Source organism: Dendropsophus ebraccatus, chromosome 7 (assembly GCF_027789765.1).
Source record: "Dendropsophus ebraccatus isolate aDenEbr1 chromosome 7, aDenEbr1.pat, whole genome shotgun sequence".
In the NCBI taxonomy this organism is placed as follows: Eukaryota; Metazoa; Chordata; class Amphibia; order Anura; family Hylidae; genus Dendropsophus; species Dendropsophus ebraccatus.
The window spans coordinates 88519267-88537347 of NC_091460.1; the positions used below are offsets into that span (position 1 = coordinate 88519267).

General features: G+C 43.3%; 1 protein-coding gene across 3 annotated transcripts in view; it reads left to right on the forward strand.

The window, feature by feature from the left end:
• Window positions 1-18081, forward strand: part of MAP9 (microtubule associated protein 9) — an 84829-nt gene that overhangs the window by 36438 nt on the left and 30310 nt on the right. For all 3 annotated transcript variants that reach the window (XM_069977868.1, XM_069977869.1, XM_069977867.1), the window contains exons 6-8: window positions 4409-4523; window positions 12230-12444; window positions 16399-16457. In XM_069977868.1, the coding sequence (XP_069833969.1) occupies window positions 4409-4523; window positions 12230-12444; window positions 16399-16457 (389 nt within the window). The remainder of the gene's footprint in view (window positions 1-4408; window positions 4524-12229; window positions 12445-16398; window positions 16458-18081) is intronic.

Genomic DNA, 18081 nt, shown 5'->3' on the forward strand with positions numbered 1-18081 from the left:
CATTGGAGCTAGAGAGATCAATTGAAATGTCATCACATAGTTTAAAAACCATATGATTAGCCAGTGTCGGACTGGAGTGCCTTGGGCCCACCAGAGGAAATCATTCTTGGGGCCCACCCTTCAGCCACCATACTTATCTATGGTAACATTAATAAGGGTCCAGTTACACGGCGTGATATGGGGCAGTATGGGGCTGCAAACGATTGCTAATCAGCAGGGCAGGAATACACAGATGTGCGGCCGACAGCAATGATTTTTACAGCCGCACAAAAGATCAAATCAGCCGACTATAGGGCATTTGCTTGTCAGCTGATCTCTGGCACTGTTACATGGGGCTTCCCAGGAGCGCTTGTTACCGATAATTGGCCGGTGTAATTGGGCTATAAGACAATTTTCTTATCATGATAACACTTTATACTTAGATACAAAAGTCATACAGCTACCAATAACACCAGGATATAAAGAGCAAATATCCCCACACATATTACCGCCATACTATTACTGACCAGATCCTGTATACCAAAACTGATATTACCAATAATACCAGTATATAGGAAATATTATCACCATACATATTACCGCCATACTGGTGTTGACCAAATCCTGTATACTATGACCAATATTACCAGTATACAAGGGGGAAACATTACCGCCACACCACAACCATCACCACCATATTGTTACTGACCAAATCCAGTATACTAAATCCAATAAAACACACTACTAGATTACAAGTAACAGATAATACCACCACATACTGACTAACACCACCACATACTGACTAACACCACCACTGCTACTCACTAATACCACCACATACTGACTAACACCACCACATACTGACTAACACCACCACTGCTACTCACTAATACCACTACATACTGACTAACACTACCACATACTGACTTGATACCACCACATACTAACACCACCGCTGCTACTGACTAATACCACCACATACTGACTAACACCTCCACATACTGACTAATACCACCGCATACTGACTAACACTACCACATACTGACTAATACCACACATACTAACACCACCGCTGCTACTGACTAGTACCACCACATACTGACTAACACCACCACTGTTACTGAATAAAATCCTCTGTACACAGACCACTATCACCTCATACAGTCATATAGAGGCAGACCCAGCTCTACACAGGCTCTATACACCATATACATTAGAGTGCAGTAACATCAAGTGACTCACAGGAGACGTCTTCTCTGATCAGAGTTCTTCCCTTTTCATTTTCTTCTCCATCTGTCCTGGGCCGTTATGAGAACTTCTCCGAGCCACGAATCCACCGAATCTGCCAGAGAAATATATTAGGCTCCTCACTCTGGCACCATCCTCATCTCTATACACTGCACTGCACATCTGTATTGGACACTTTACTCCCTCTTTCAGTGGGTAGCCCTGACACTATGTAATATATATATATATATATATACATACATACATACACACATATATATATATATATATATATATATATATATATATATCCTCCCTCTCTGTAGACACCTTATATATGGTCCCTTGTTCAGTCTTCCATATAGATGGCCCCATGTGCATCTACTATAGTAGAAATCCCCCTCTGTGCAGTCTCCCTATAGTAGATGACAAACTCTATGCATCCCCTATATCAGGGGTATAGAACCTTGGCTCTCCAGCTGTTGCAAGACTACAACTCCCATCATGCCTGGACAGCCATAGCTAAAGCTGTCGTTTTGCAACAGCTGGAGAGCCAAGGTTCCCTATCACTGCCCTATAGTATATGACCCCCTCTGTGCATGCCCTATTGCATCCCCCCCGTGCTGTCTCCCTTATAAATGGCACCCCTATGTTGTCCCCCTTATAAATGGCTCCCCTGTGTTATCCATCCCCCATATAGATAGCCCCCTTATGTTGCCCATCCCCCATATAGATAGCCCCTTATGTTACCCATCCCCCATATAGATGGCCCCCTTTTGTTGTCCATCCCCCTATATAGCCCCCTTTTGTTGTCCATCCCCTATATAGCCCCCTTTTGTTGTCCATCCCGCTATATAGCCCCCTTCTGGTGTTCACCCCCCTATATAGCCCCCTTCTGTTGTTCTCCCCCCTATATAGCACCCTTCTGTTGTTCACCCCCCTATATAGCCACCTTCTGTTGTCCATCCCCCTATATAGCCCCCTTTCGTTGTCCATCCCCCTATATAGCCCCCTTCTGTTGTTCACCCCCCTATATAGCCCCCTTTTGTTGTCCATCCCCCTATACAGCCCCCTTTTGTTGTCCATCCCCCATATAGCACCCTTCTGTTGTTCACCCCCTATATAGCCCCCTTCTGTTGTCCACCCCCCTATAAAGCCCCCTTTTGTTGTCCACCCCCTAAACAGCCCCCTTTTGTTGTCCATCCCCCATATAGCCCCCTTCTGTTGTCCACCCCCATATATAGCCCCCTTCTGTTGTTCACCCCCCCTATATAGCCCCCTTCTGTTGTCCAGCCCCCATATATAGCCCCCTTCTGTTGTCCATCCCCCTATATAGCCCCCTTCTGATGTTCACCCCCCTATATAGCCCCCTTTTGTTGTCCATCCCCCTATACAGCCCCTTTTGTTGTCCATCCCCCATATAGCACCCTTCTGTTGTTCACCCCCTATATAGCCCCCTTCTGTTGTCCACCCCCCTATAAAGCCCCCTTTTGTTGTCCACCCCCTAAACAGCCCCCTTTTGTTGTCCATCCCCCATATAGCCCCCTTCTGTTGTCCACCCCCATATATAGCCCCCTTCTGTTGTTCACCCCCCCTATATAGCCCCCTTCTGTTGTCCAGCCCCCATATATAGCCCCCTTCTGTTGTCCATCCCCCTATATAGCCCCCTTCTGTTGTTCACCCCCCTATATAGCCCCCTTCTGTTGTTCACCCCCCTATATAGCCCCCTTTTGTTTTCCACCCCCCTATAAAGCCCCCTTTTCTTGTCCACCCCCTAAACAGCCCCCTTTTCTTGTCCATCCCCCTATATAGCCCCCGTCTGTTGTCCACCCCCCTATATAACCCCCTTCTGGTGTCCCCCCCATATAGCCCCCTTCTGTTGTTCTCCCCCCTTTATAGCCCCCTTCTGTTGTTCTCCCCCCTTTATAGCCCCCTTCTGTTGTTCTCCCCCCTATATAGCCCCCTTCTGTTGTTCTCCCCCCATATAACCCCCTTCTGTTGTTCTCCCCCCTTTATAGCCCCCTTCTGTTGTTTTCCCCCTATATAGCCCCCTTCTGTTGTTCTCCCCCCTATATAGCCCCCTTCTGTTGTTCTCCCCCCATATAACCCCCTTCTGTTGTTCACCCCCCTATATAGCCCCCTTCTGTTGTCCACCCCCCATATAACCCCCTTCTGTTGTCCACCCCCCTATAAAGCCCCCTTTTGTTGTCCACCCCCATAAACAGCCCCCTTTCGTTGTCCACCCCCATAAACAGCCCCCTTTCGTTGTCCACCCCCATAAACAGTCCTCTTTCGTTGTCCACCCCCATAAACAGCCCCCTTTCGTTGTCCACCCCCATAAACAGCCCCCTTTCGTTGTCCACCCCCATAAACAGCCCCCTTACGTTGTCTATCCCCCCATATAGCCCCCTTCTGTTGTCCCCCTCTGAAAAAAAAAAAAAACAACTCACCTTACAACACGCTCCCCCGTCGGTCGCGGGTGTCTTCTTTTATCTTCACACCAGCCGCATCCTGGGGAAGTCCCGGTACGCGCTCCCAGCCGGAAGTCCCAGCCGCCGCAGCGCACACTGAACTCAGAGGCGACTTGCTGCCCGGGACGTCCCCAGGATGCTGCGGATCTGTCGGGGGCGGGGGGCGGAGGTAACACTGACATTCTTGTGATCGCAAGCAAACGCTGCTTGCGGTCACAAGAGTGATTGACAGCGCGGGAAGCCTATGGCTTCTCGCGCTGTCAATCAGCACACTACATTTAACTGGAAGCGATTGTTGCGATCGCTTCCAGTTAAAAAGGAAGGTGCGGCACCCGGTGACCAAGTGGGCCCCCCAGGAGCACGGGGCCCCAGCTGGAGACCACATTGCTGCAGTCTCCAGCGCTGCGTCCCATGACGGGGGGGCGGGGCCCACACTCCAGCACGGGGCCCACCGGGGATTTCCCCGGCCCCCCGGTGGCCCAGTCCGAGCCTGGGATTAGCTGTCCTTGGCCAAGAGTATAAATAGAGAAGATCATGGGTCCAAGCACAGGGCCTTCAAGGGCCCCAACAGAACAGCTTTCAAGATGCTAACAATATTTGTAAGTATAAGGGAAGTTGAGGCAAAACTCTGGCACGTTGTATATGTCACCTATCTGTATTAACAGTTTTAAGTAAATTGTTAGAATATACTGTAATCTTTATATAGTTATCTCTAATCTGTTATCTGGCAGGGGGACCGGCTGTCGAGCCCACCATCACCAACATCAAGATTTAGGCCTCTGTCAGTAGCAGCTGACATGAATAATAAGACCATATCTAAGGAGGACAGAGCAGAGATACTAAAAGGTATGCATGACAAAATCACTGCAAGCCCCTCTTTGACTTTTTTCTATCATGTTCATTAGGAAGTGAAAATCTGGATTTATTTTTTTTAATTATTACGTCTTGGGAAAGTTTCATCCTTCTGGATTTCTAGGAATTACACTTAGATTGAAGTTCTACTTTTAAAGTAATTTTCCTGTGCTTTCCGTCACCCCCAGCTTAGTTACAATATTACTTGCTCACAAAATGATTTTTTATGCCTTTATATTGAACATTAATAATTGCATCAGCAGAAGTTTTATATCCTGCTTTGTGTGTGTATGTATCTTAGCAGAGCCAGGGCTTTCACTGTAGCAGAGCAAACTTTGCGATTTGACACAACTCATCATCTCTGGGTTTTCATTTATCTGCTGCTAAAACCTATTGAATTGTGTTACATTTTATCAGAAATTATATATATATATATATATATATATATATATATATATATATATATATATATTTCTACACTTTGCCTCAGATTTATTAAAACTATAATTCCTAAAGGGGTATACCAAGCATTTAGCTTTTTTATATATTGCTCAGGCTGTTCAGAAAATAATAAACAACACATACTCACCCAACACTCTTCCTAGGAGGTCCCCCTGTGACATGTTCTGGTACCCTGCTAAATGTTCTGGCTGCTACCAGCGGTTGGCTGAGGATGCTGTCAATACTCAGATAAGACTGTCTTGGAAGTAGCAGCAACAGTGTTCAGCAGAGGATCCAAAGATGTTACGGGGAGGTTCCTGAGGGAGTGTGTTGGGTGAGTATATTCACGCCACCAATACAAAAAAAGTTAAACCACTCACATTAGTACAAAAAAATTAAAAATTGTTTTGTTATTAAAATACCATAAAGACTTAAATAAGCAAACAACACTAACAATGGTCTGCAACTGCTGACATATGCCACTACAACAAGAAAAGGAGACTGAAGGTGGATAACGCTACTCAGATGCAAGTGACATATAATCTAAAGTGCATTACTATAGCAGCAGAGTATACAAGTGAACATACTACCTCATGCATACAGGGAAGCACATACATCACATTGCAAATACAGGTGTTACATGTAAACAATTCATCAGCTATACCGGTAAACACGTATCAGTGACTGGGCCCACACATAGCCCCAACGTTTTGGCAACAGCATTTATCGAGGGGTGTGTCACTTGCATCTAAGTAGCGTTTTCACTTTCAGCCCACTTTTCTTTTCTTAGTGTTATATGTCAGCAGTCGCATCCCATGGTTAGTGGTATTTGCGTATTTATGTCTTTATGGTGTTTTTAATAGTAAAATTATTTTTAATTTTTTCTGTATTAATGTAAATAGTTCAGCTATCATAGTCATCATAGACTACTGTGCCTTAAATATACAGTATACTCCTCTATCCAGTGTGCTTACAATCATTCCTGTTTAGAGGATCTCTGGCTATTATAATTTTGGTGTATAGTTAGTATGTTGTTCATTATTTTCTGTGTAGAATATATATAAAAAAAAGCTGAATGCCCCTTTAAAGGGGTTGGGCTATCTTCCAATAATTCAGATGGGAACCAGTGTGTTCCTACTCACTTTCTGTTTTGGAACTGGATGGGGCACGGGGGGTGAGACTGGCGTGGTGCTGAGACAAGCTGAATGTCTTCACGAAGATTTCAAGCCCTGAAGACATGTGTCACCTCAGTGGGAGACTGTGGGGAGAGTAAAGGCCCTATTCCATCAACAGATCTGACAACAGATTATCTGCCAAAGATTTGAAGCCAAACCCAGGAGTGGGTTTGAAAAGAGGAAAAATCCAGTCTTTCCTTTATGACCTGATCTCTGTTTATAGTCTGTTCCTGGGTTTGGCTTCAAATCTTTGGCAGATAATCTGTCGTCAGATCTGTTGGTGGAATAGGGCCTTTAATCTCCCCTAGGTCCTGACCACCTGACTGGCGGCTTTGCCTGGTCCCTGCTCTCATAGCTGAGAGCGATGATCAGGATCCTAGGTAACACTGTCAATATGACAACAAGACAAAGGAGCCACACCTGAAAAGAAAGCAATTTTACCAAGGCAATACATTTGCAAAACTGCTTTCCTTTGCATTCCCTATCTCCTAACAAAAGTTTAGGTGTTGGGAATACTCCTTTAAGGGCTGTTTTCATGGCTCAGTTACTGACCAAATGAATGTGCATAGGAGCTTTCATTTCAGAATTGACCTATGTGTAAAAAGTCCAACGATTAGTCGGCAAACAAGGGAATGCTTGTTTGTCAGCTGATTTTTGTAAGGCAGCCACACATTGCCCGTATATAAACAAGGATATGCTACAAGTGTCACTTGAGAAAGAAACCAGACCGGTTTAGAAACGCGTTGTGTCGCCATGAATGTTTTTATTACTAATAAATTTTAATACATCTCCTTGAGATCTGCGCCCGAACATACCCTGGTTGGAGGGAGGTCGTTTTTTTTATTTCTATCCATCTTGTATGGTTTACCTGGGAGCGGCAGCAATCATTTACATGCGGTTGTTAAGTGTTGTGCCTCCCCTTGCACAACCCCACCAGGTGAGAGTTTTTCAATCTTTTCTCTCACCTACCACATATCCCCCTGAGCTATGGAGCGCTGTTCCAATTTCTCTAGCCGTTTAGAATATCTGTTGCAGCTGACAAATTCCCTTTAAAGCATTACTGTAATTTCCTGTAATATTTTACAGGTCCTTACACATGTCCAAAGTTATTGATCACTCTGAGACCCACTGCGATCTCAAGATACAGTCTGCGGAAGTCAACGTCAGAGTGCTTCTCTCCCCAGCTGTCAATTTGACTCCTTAACTTCATTAGAGTCTATGGAGTGAACAAGTAGGGTGTCCGTGCACTTACCCCCAGTTGTATTTTAGGATTGCGGATTGTAGTGGGTCTCAGGAGTAAATTTTGACATGTCACTATGTCATGTCAGAAGTTTTTTTTTTTAAGGATTGGTACCCTATAATACCAGGAGTAGTATCTGTAAGTACACTAGGGTAGTTTTGGGTAGCACCTATCTTTATATTGACTGGAGTTCTCTTTATGATTTTGTGCTCCAGTCATCTTTCTTATGGTGGTTTTACACGGAGCGATAATTTTCCCGATCGCACGATTAATGATTTTGAATGAACAATGTTTTTTTTTATAACGATCAGCGTTTAGACGGAACGATACATCGTACGGAAAAATCGTTATGCGATCGTTTTGCGATCGCGTAAGCCTATCTCAAACATTGGGGAAATTGTTGAAAGAATGTTTACATGGAACGATCTGCGAATATTTTGCGAACGATCAACGATGATTTGAGAACATGTTGAAAGATCAAAATGAAGGATTTTTCGCTCGTCGCTTGATCGTTCGCAGCGTTTACACTAAACGATTATCGCTGAAATGCGATAGTTATCGTGCAAAAACTAACGATAATCGTTTTGTGTAAAAGGACCATTAGGCAGATCACATATCTATTTTTTGTCAAATAGGAGGTATACTTCGTGATACAGTATATACTTAAAAATGTCTGTTGACTTCAATGCGTCCAGAGTACAAAATAATAGTAACATTTTGGCATACTCTGGCCTTTTATATGTAATTTTTCATGTATAAGGTGTAAAATGTAATATGTTTTCCTGTGCAAAATTTGTATGCTGCTTGAAATACATTTTACAATAGCTGTCAATGGCTTTTGAATAACACTGTATACAATTCTATACATCACAGTCTTCTGTCTTATGGGGACAACTCCTATTATATACTTCAGATGGACCTGAAAACCAGATGTGAACAGAGGCTTCCTAACCTGACACAGCCATAGCTCTCACAACTTATATACATACCACATACCTCTCGGCTCCTGGGCTAATGGCTTTGACAGAGAATAAGCAATGAAAAGCTTTAGCTGCAGTTGTGCCTTTCACACATGACATCTCAATGTTCTTTTTTTGTCTCAACAATGACAAGTAAAATATCTTCTATATTTGCCACACACAGTTCGACAGATCTTATTTTGGGAGTTGGCCGTGATAATGTTATTGTTCTGTATTTCCTGCTATGAAAAACCACAACCTTTAAACAAGTTGCCAAGTCTCACAAAATGTTTACTATGATATTGCTCAGATGTTGGTCTATTCCTTTTTTGTCTTATTTTGCATCGAAACAATGTATATTAGCCATGTTAACAGTATTGCTGCATCGTGGGGGGTGGTTGTTGCATTTTTGCACCTTTCTTTAGTTGTTTCATAGATGTGTGGATTTTCCAGTTTTGCATCTGAAATCACCCGAAAGGGAAGATTACCTGGCATATTGTTTGTAGAAGTATAAAAACAGCCGACAATTTGTTAGCATTAAGACAGTTAAAGGAGAAAATGGCGTAAATTTTTATTAAAGTATTGTATTGCCCCCCCAAACGTTATACAAATATACACTTATTACAGGAAATGCTTTTAAAGTGCTTTTTTCCCTGCACTTACTACTGCATCAAGGCTTCACTTCCTGGCTAAAATGGTGATGTCACGAACCGACTCCCTGAGCTGTGCGGGCTGTGGCTGCTGGAGAGGATGATGGCAGAGGGATGCTCAGTGTCCCTCCAGTGCCCTGTGTCCCTCAGTGTCCCCCTGCCATCATCCTCTCCAGCAGCTACAGCCCGCACAGCTCTGGGAGTCGGGTCGTGACATCACTATTTTATCTAGGAAGTGAAGCCTTGATGCAGTAGTAAATGCAGGGAAAAAAGCACTTTATGGGTACAAACACACACAGTATACGTAGCCGATCTGCAGCAGATTTGATGGTACAGATTTGATGCTGTGTTCAGTTATTTAGATCTAATCTGCTGTATATCTGCTGCGTATTGCAGCAGAAAATACGCTGCGTATACGGTATGTGTGTTTGTACCCTAAAAGCATTTCCTGTGATAAGTGTATATTGGTGATTTGTATAACTTTTGGGGGGCAATACAATACTTTAATAAAAATTTTCGCTGGACTTCTCTTATAACTAAGATTATTTTTATCTTTGCTGAGGTACCTATGATCCATGACTGCTGACCACACTCTGGGTTTATTCACAGTCTGTAACCATGGAGTATAGGACCATGGAGTCTGCATAGGGGATTTAGACTGAGAAAAGTAGGATAGAAGCCTACAATGTTTGTATGTTGATGAAAACCTGTATTGTGCAAAAAAAAAAAAAAAATGCTGTGGAATCTGTTGGGGCTATACAAATAAATATTGATATTCTTTTTACAATGGACATCACATTTTGTTCCTGAAAAAGGGCTTGGTGGGTACAGTTCTGTAACACCCTACTGATTTACTATAGTGTGCAAGACATTTTTGGCTCCAAATTTGGTGCAACTCATACCCCCAGAAAAGAAGAGGACAAACAAATTATGATTCTTGCACCAGAGTATAAGATAACACTAGAACAAGGGGCAAAACAGGCTTGTCACTCAGCAGTTGCAAACAAGCAGAAATGAGTATATCTAGGCCTTATTCTCATATATGAATCTCACACATTACCCATTATATAAATGGAATATTATTGGAGAGTGCGTATGGTTGGCCCGCCAACTATTCCTTTATAATGGGAATATGGAATGGAAATTCTGCATCAACAACAGAATAATGACCAATGACGTCTATTCTTCTCCTTGTGATATTATTAGAGTATGCAGTCTGTTCTAGCTCTTAGCATTCTTTTTAAGAACTAGAAGAACATGTAAAAGATGCAGATTTATTTTATTGCATTCATAATACTCTGCTGGTAGATGATGTGACAGGACAAAGCCTGTGTCTAGCAGATGTTCACTTACTGAATGTTGTGTTCTGATCATAAATTGTGTTAGAAATCACTGTCGGAATACGTTTACCTCTGTGGATGGAATGGTGTGATTGCTTTGAAATGAGGATGAGCCACACTACACAGTAGAGAAATACCATTTTTTAACCTTTTCCCAAACAGAGACTTTACTTACTTAAAGAACTGTAAAAGTTTCATTTTGTGACATTTTCTAATTTACGCGGAATTAATCAAGCTATTGGTGGCTTCCTAGGTTAGCACTTCTATTTCTTAAAGGGGTTATCCAGCAAAAATGTTTTTCTTTCAAATAAACTGGCATCACAAAGTTATATAAATTTGTAATTTACTTCTATTTAAAAAATCTCAAGTCTTCCCATACTTATCAGCTGCTGTGTGTCCTGCAGAAAGTGGTGCTCTCTTTTCTGTCTGACACGGTGCTCTCTGCTGCCACCTCTATCCGAGACAGGAACTGTACAGAGCAGCAGAGGTTTTCTGTGGTGATTTGCTGCTGCTCTGGACAGTTCCTGTCTCAGACAGAGGTTGCAGCAGAGAGCACTGTGTCAGACTGAAAAGAGAACACCGCTTCCTGTAGGACATACAGCAGCTGATAAGTATGGAAAGACTGGAGATTTTTTAATTTTAGAAGTAAATTTTAAATCTGTATAACTTTATCTTAGAGCTCCTTTCCCAGTGCCTTCTATTCCTCGCTCAACAACACTTTTTGCTATTGCAGAGAAGAGGCATCTCAGCAGAACGTACCCATTCAGCCGATCACCGACTAAAGTGGGACAACACAGCGACTAGTGGCAGGTGGCCACACACATATATTTAATGATAATTGGGACTCAATTGATCAAAACATATTAAAAGATTTTTTTTTAATAATGAAGACATTATAACTAGAGATGAGTGAATTTACAATATAAACCAAAGGAAGGGCTTCGTAAGCTCGGCCGTCAGCTTATCAGCCGGCTGTTTTTGAACTCCGCTCTATGCAGCTCCACTTTGGGTGCCTGTAGAAGCTGGATCCAGTCCAGGGAAACTGGAAGAATTTTCCCAGGACTGGATCCAGCTTTTCCAGGCACTTAGAGCAGAGGGACATGGAGCAGCACAGAGTTCAAAGACAGCCGACTGCCAAGCTAACAAAGTGCTTTCCTTCTTTTATACTCACCTCTATTCATGACTTGAGCTTAAGAAAGCCAACACAAATGAGAAAGGGGCACATATAAATACTACAAACAGTAAGGGTACTATTACATGGATTGATAATCGGCCCGATTCGGCCGATTATCGTTCTGTGTAATAAAGACAACGATCAGCCAATGATCGTTGTCATTGGCTGATTGTTGATATAGGTTAGAACCTATAATTGTCAGGCGCTGCCTACGTGTAATAGCGGTGCGTGGCCGCCGACTGACTATCTACATTACCTATTCACGCTCCAGGGCTGCTGATGCGGTCCGCTTCTCCCCAGGTCCCGCGCGCTCTAGCTTCAGAGCGTCCTGTCTGAGCTGACAGGCCACTCAGCCAATCACAGGCCGGGGTGCCGCGGCCTGTGAATGGCTGAGCGGCCTTTCAGTTGACAGGCCGCTCTGAAGCTAGAGCGCGCAGGACCCGGGGAGAAGCGGACCGCATCAGCAGCCCTGGAGCGTGGATAGGTAAAGTATACCATCTAAGCAAGTGCTGCAAGTACATCGGTAACAATGTCCTTGCAGCCCTTGTTAAATGATTATCAGGCCGTGTAATAGGCCCAGTAAACGAGCACCGATCTAGCAGATCTGCGCTCATTTACAGTTGTTATCGGGCCCCCATTGGCCCGTCTAATAGTACCCTAACTGTGAGTCTAGAGTAACTGGTACCGTCATATATAATATATATATATTTCATCATTCTAGATCTACAGATGGGAAAAGTTGGCACTCATGTGAATATGGACTCAAGTGGCAGTGGAAGAAAATCTCCATCTCTTTTTGAAATGATGATCTCAGATGTAAAAGAAAAGTCTCTGTCGCAGGACACCAAAGATCCTTTTTCAGTCAAGAGTCATGAAAAGAGGCCCTTTGGTGAACAAAGAGAGGATAATGATAAAACCCAACAACATGATAAACAGGTAGGATTGCTGTTTCCAGTCAGGGTTTTGTGAATCCTGGTTATGCATCAGACCTTCTGGGGTCCCCCACTTTCACCAATTATGTGTATAAATGGGTTGTTTTTACCCCTTTGAATATCCATCTGCTTAGCAGCAGCCCCTGGACGCCCAGCTATGTAGGGTATTTCAGTGCAGCAGCATTCAAGTGAATAGGGCCAAATTCAAATTCCTGTACAGCTTTGAGCTAAAGAGTTGCTTTACGCTGCGTTAACACATTTATCTGACAGATTTTTTGAGGAACGACTAAAATTTCATTTCTTTTTAAATCCAGAGCTGGCTTTGGCTTCAAAAATCTGTCAGAAAAATCTCTCTGTGTAAACGCACAGTGAAAAACAGTGACGTGATCACAGCACTACACCAGCGCTGCTTCTTTAACTAAGGAAACCTAAGGATCTCCTTGGGTGCTTCTAGCCACCTGGCTATGCAAAGGGCTGCATCGGTCTGACTTACTTATTTAAGCCCCTATGCTACCTATTGTGACACGTCATCCCTATATCAATTAACTTACCTCTTTAAAAGCAAATTTTAACAGAATTTCCCCTTTACGGTATGTTTACAAGCATCTTTCTTTTACACACAGCGGGTTTAGTTACCTGAATTCAGCAGCAGATTTGATGCCCATTAGGGGGGATTTATTATTTTACTGGCATCATTTCCTGCGTCGGTTTTAATAATCTCCTGACGGCACAGAGGCTCTCAGTGTTTATGTTGAGGAGCAATTCCTAAAGGCCCTATTCCACAGAACTTTTTCGAACGATTATCGTTCATAAAATTGTTCAAACGACCGCTCGTTAACGATATTCGTTCAGTGGAATAGCTATAAACGAGCGATTGACAACAGCGAAATCGTCGTTGAGTCGTTCACTATCTTTTTTCAACATGTCAAAAAAAAATCGTTGGTCTTTCAACAATAATTCGCTAATCTTTTCGTTGAATAAAAAATCTTTCAGTCGTTCTTGAAATGTCTACCTACATTTCCCCACGTTTTAAACGACCATGTAACGATGTAACGACCGCAAAAAAATCGTTACACTACAGATATCGTTCACGTTCCCACACGTATTATTATTTGCTTAAAAAAAATCGTTAAATGCTCGTTAACGAGCGGTCGTTTGAGCGAGTCTATGAACGATAATCGTTTCGTGAAATAGGGCTATTAGTCTCTTTTTCTCTGCTGAAAAAATGATAAATGTGGCGCCACACCCACTGTTCCGCCCTCTTACCTGCCTCACTGGCATTAGTGTGACAAAGGATCGGGATGCAAATAATTTATTAATTGCAATTTTATTGCAAAACCATTGTGTGCAAATAGATTTATTCGCATCTCCACCCTTTGTGCTGAAAATGCACTTTGCGCCACTTAATAAATTTGAAGTCCCCCATTGACTTCAAAGGATAGCAAAGGTTTTACACTCCATGTCTCAGGTGCAAAACACCCAGCCTGCAGAGTGTAAGGAGATGAATATTGATGCATTTTGGAGGAAAATGCCAAGCTATTCAGACCGGAGCACTGAGGGGTAAGTGTTTGGGCCCTATTACACAGAGTGATAATCAGGCCAATTTGGCAGATTATCGCTTTGTGTAATAAAGACAACGATCTGCTGATGAAACGATCAGCTGATTGATGTTGTTTATTCCAACCTAAAAATTATCAGGGGCACGTGTCATAGAGATGAGTGACCGACGGCTGATGACTGTGTATAATTTATAATAAAGTTTACATACCTCTCAACGCTCCCGGTGTTCTCCTTGCTTCTGCCTGCTGTCCACAGCTGCTGGTCTAAAGTGACAAGTCACTGAGCCATTCACTAGCGGAGACGCGACCGCCACGGCCAGTGATTCAGATACTGGCTCTGAGGTTTGGCTCTGAAGGACAGCAGGCAGAAGCAAGGAGAACACTGAGAGCGTGGATAAGTATGTATAAACTTTATAATTAAATCAGCAAGATATAGTGATCAGGGCTTCCTAGTATTTTATTCCATTAGATGATAAAATCCATAGGAGAACAGACTAAAACGCCAGTCACATGCTTCAAGCAGAGTTACAGCTGTTTTCGCCCAATCATGAGTACTCTCCTAGTTTTTCTTCATATTTTACACTTTTGAAGCAAGGGCTGAAGGAACATCTCTAATAATTAAGCATATCTGCTATTGTTTACTGATCACTGATCGGGCTGTGTAATACGGCCCTTAGGCTGTGTTCCCACATTGCATTTATGCTAAGTCCCCAATGAGGAGCAGAACATGACACTCTTCTCTGCTGCACTAGCGTCCATGGCTAACAAATGTGGTTGTGAACTGCAGGCAAGAACTGGACAGGCAATCTAGGTCTAGGCCTGCAGGTCACAACTGCATACGCTTGCCATTATGGCTAAAGCAGCAGGAAAGAGCACCCACAAACTGCTCCTACATTGTGTTTTAACATTAATGAAATGTAGAAACACAGTCTATCACTTACTCCTCCTCTCCTGTCTGTATGGCCTGGCATCTTTTTCTGCACTGCAACATCTTGTAATCATGTGATGGTAATTTGAGTCTGTAATGCAACTGAAAATGCCAGAGACAGGAGCAGAAGGGGTAAATGCCAAGTCCTCATTGAGGAGCAGAACACCTGTCATTTTGACAGGAGTTCAGCTCCTCTACAATAAGCAGTAATATTTACAGATACCTGCTTACTGCCTGGCTCCCAAGAGTTAAGTGGCTAAGCACTGCTTAACCCCTTTGTTGCTGGGCAATGCATAGTTCACTTAAAGTGTCATTGTCATTTTGCTAAACTTTTGACATGTCAGAGAGACATGTCAAAAGTTTTGATCGGTCCGGGTTTAAGTGTTCAGACCTGTACCACATGGCAGCGTGTCCTCTACCCACTCTGTGTAAAAATAAAGGTGCTCCATAGACTTACATTATTAGTGGGTGTCTTTTTTTAATACAGAGTGCGGAGTTGGCTGATCATGTCAAAAGTTTTGCAAAACGACAGTGACACTTCAACCTAGTGGAGGGGGGGGGGGGGGGGGAGACAGTAAGCAACACTCTTTAACGTTAAACCCATTCTGAGCAGTGACTTTTTCACAGGAGTCTGTCCTCCTGTACTGTTAAAAACCTTGTACTATGCACCGCTGCTTACTGTGAAACATTTTTTCAGCATCTTGTGAAAATGCTATAATTCTTTTTACATGTCAGGACTTATATACTTTGTACTATGGTTGTTCTAAGACTGCTGCAGATACATGATCTTGTGCCCTGCTGATGAATCTATTGAACACTGTACTCGGGGTGTCCAATATTCATAAATCTCCCCAAAGTCTTTTTATTACTAAAGTTGTGTAAGTGGTTGAGGATCTGTATATTAGTTATTAAAGGGGTTATCCAGCGCTAAAAAAACATGGCCACTTTCCCCCTACTGTTGTCTCCAGTTTGGGTGGGATTTTGAAACTCCGTTCCATTGAAGTAAATGGAGCTTAATTGCGAACCACACCTGAACTGGAGACAACAGTAGGGGGAAAAGTGGCCATGTTTTTGTAGCGCTGGATAACCCCTTTAAGGGTGGGTTCACACAGGAGATCTGTTACGAGGTAAGGTCCTGGCAGGTTCCTGTGAATACATACTAGCAGTGGCTTCCTGCTCTCCCGCCCAGCCAATCAGTGGCTGCAGCTGGGCAACACACTGATTGGCTCAGCGGCAGAGCAGGAAGCCGGGACCCCGTGCAGCAAGGAAACAGGTAATGTATAATGTAACAGGCAGCAGTAGCCAATTAATGGTTTAAGGGGGCGGGTGATTACATACTCGCAGAGGTCTGCTGCGAGTCATTCTGTTTGAACCCACCCTTATAATCTTACTCTAGTGTTAATGCTTTTCAGTCCTTGTATTGTTCAATTACTTTGGTGAGTTCTAACTTCTAATTTATTTATTTTTTTAGCTTGATCATCAAAAGAACTTAAAAGGGACATTAGACTTAGGTGGATCTCAGTCAAACAGGTAATTGGAAAGTGATGAATATTCCTTCCTTCTATTTGGTGTCACTTTACTGTGGTCTTAAGGGTATATAGAGATCTATCTGATTTAGCTCTGACTCCCTTCGCATACTCTGGGCAAAACTTTTGCTCTGTACTCCTATTATCTTTAGGCACAGTACATCAGAATATGTGTGTGTGTAGAGTAAAATAGAATTGAAATAATGTTCACTAGGATTTACAGGGGATCTTTCTGATAGTTTTGTATAGTTTAAGCTTAGCAACAAGTAAAGGTTAAAGTGACACTGTCACCCCCTTTGGGCATTCTGACATCTCTACACAGGTGTAATGGGTAAATTTAGCGGTTTTCATACCTTATTTTATATCATACGTTATGGTGCTTGTTCAAGTAAAAAGTCATCTTTTAACAACTGCAGATTATGTTAAGTGGGCGGGGCCTCACAGCATTAGCGCCACTTAGCCCCACCCACAACACCACCGTTGGCCCCGCCCTCTCACCAACAATTGGAACAGGCTGGCCTAAAGGTCTAGGCCCCACCCCTTCTAGGTCGGCCCACCAATGGCCTCCAAGGGGGCGGGGCCAACGGTGTCGTTGTGGACGGGGCTATGTGACGCTACTGCCACGAGGCCCCGCCCACTTAACACAATCTGCAGTTCATAAAAGATTACTTTTTACTTAAACAAGCACCATGACGTATGATATAAAATAAGGTGTGAAAACTGCAAAATTTACCCATTACCCCTGTGTAGAGATGTCAGAATGCACAAAAGGGGGGTGACAGTGTCACTTTAAAAGTACCTTTATAGACCTTAGATTTGCAAATTTCTGTTTGTGAGTCAAGCAATGAATATTTTTGATCCCCTCAGGTCCCCATCATTTTTATACTATACTGCTGCCCTCTTAGGGTGGGTTCATACTGAGGAATTCTCGCAGATAATGTCAGCGGAATTCCGCTGTCTGTCCACGCATAGTGCCGCGCACCTTTCCGCCGTCTCCATAGACACCATTCTATGGGCCGGCGTATTCCGCTATCCGCCGCTATCGGCGGATAGCGGAATACGTCGGCCCATAGAATGGTGTCTATGAAGCCAGCGGAAAGGCACGCGGAATTCCACGGACATTATCCGCAAGAATTCCTCAGTATGAACCCACCCTAATCCTGCATTTCATTGGCAGCATTTGTGTTGTAGGGGATGTGGGGGAACTGATTAGTCTTGCCTACTGGACACTTGTCTTGTTGCTCATTTGCATATTTAAAAACATTTAAATTGTTTATCTTACAAGTAGAAGTTCTGAAAGCTAAAGGTCTATCTGATAAGACAGGGGTCCTTAACTGGCGGACCGTGGAGGCCAGGTGTCCAGACCCCTGCTGCAGCTCAGTATACCTGTATACGGAGCTGCACTGCTTCCTTTTCCTGATGCTGCGCTCTCCACAGGAACTGTGCAAATGTCAAAAGTTATTGATCAGAGCGGGTCTCATTCCATCAATGTTTTCTATGTAAGTTTATGAGAAAATATTGACGGAATGAGCTGCCAGCCAGGGAGTTGATTGTGCTGCCGCAATCTGTCTCTGGCTGTATCTTCTGATCGGAGCAGGTCTCAGAGGCCTACTGTCATATTTAACTTT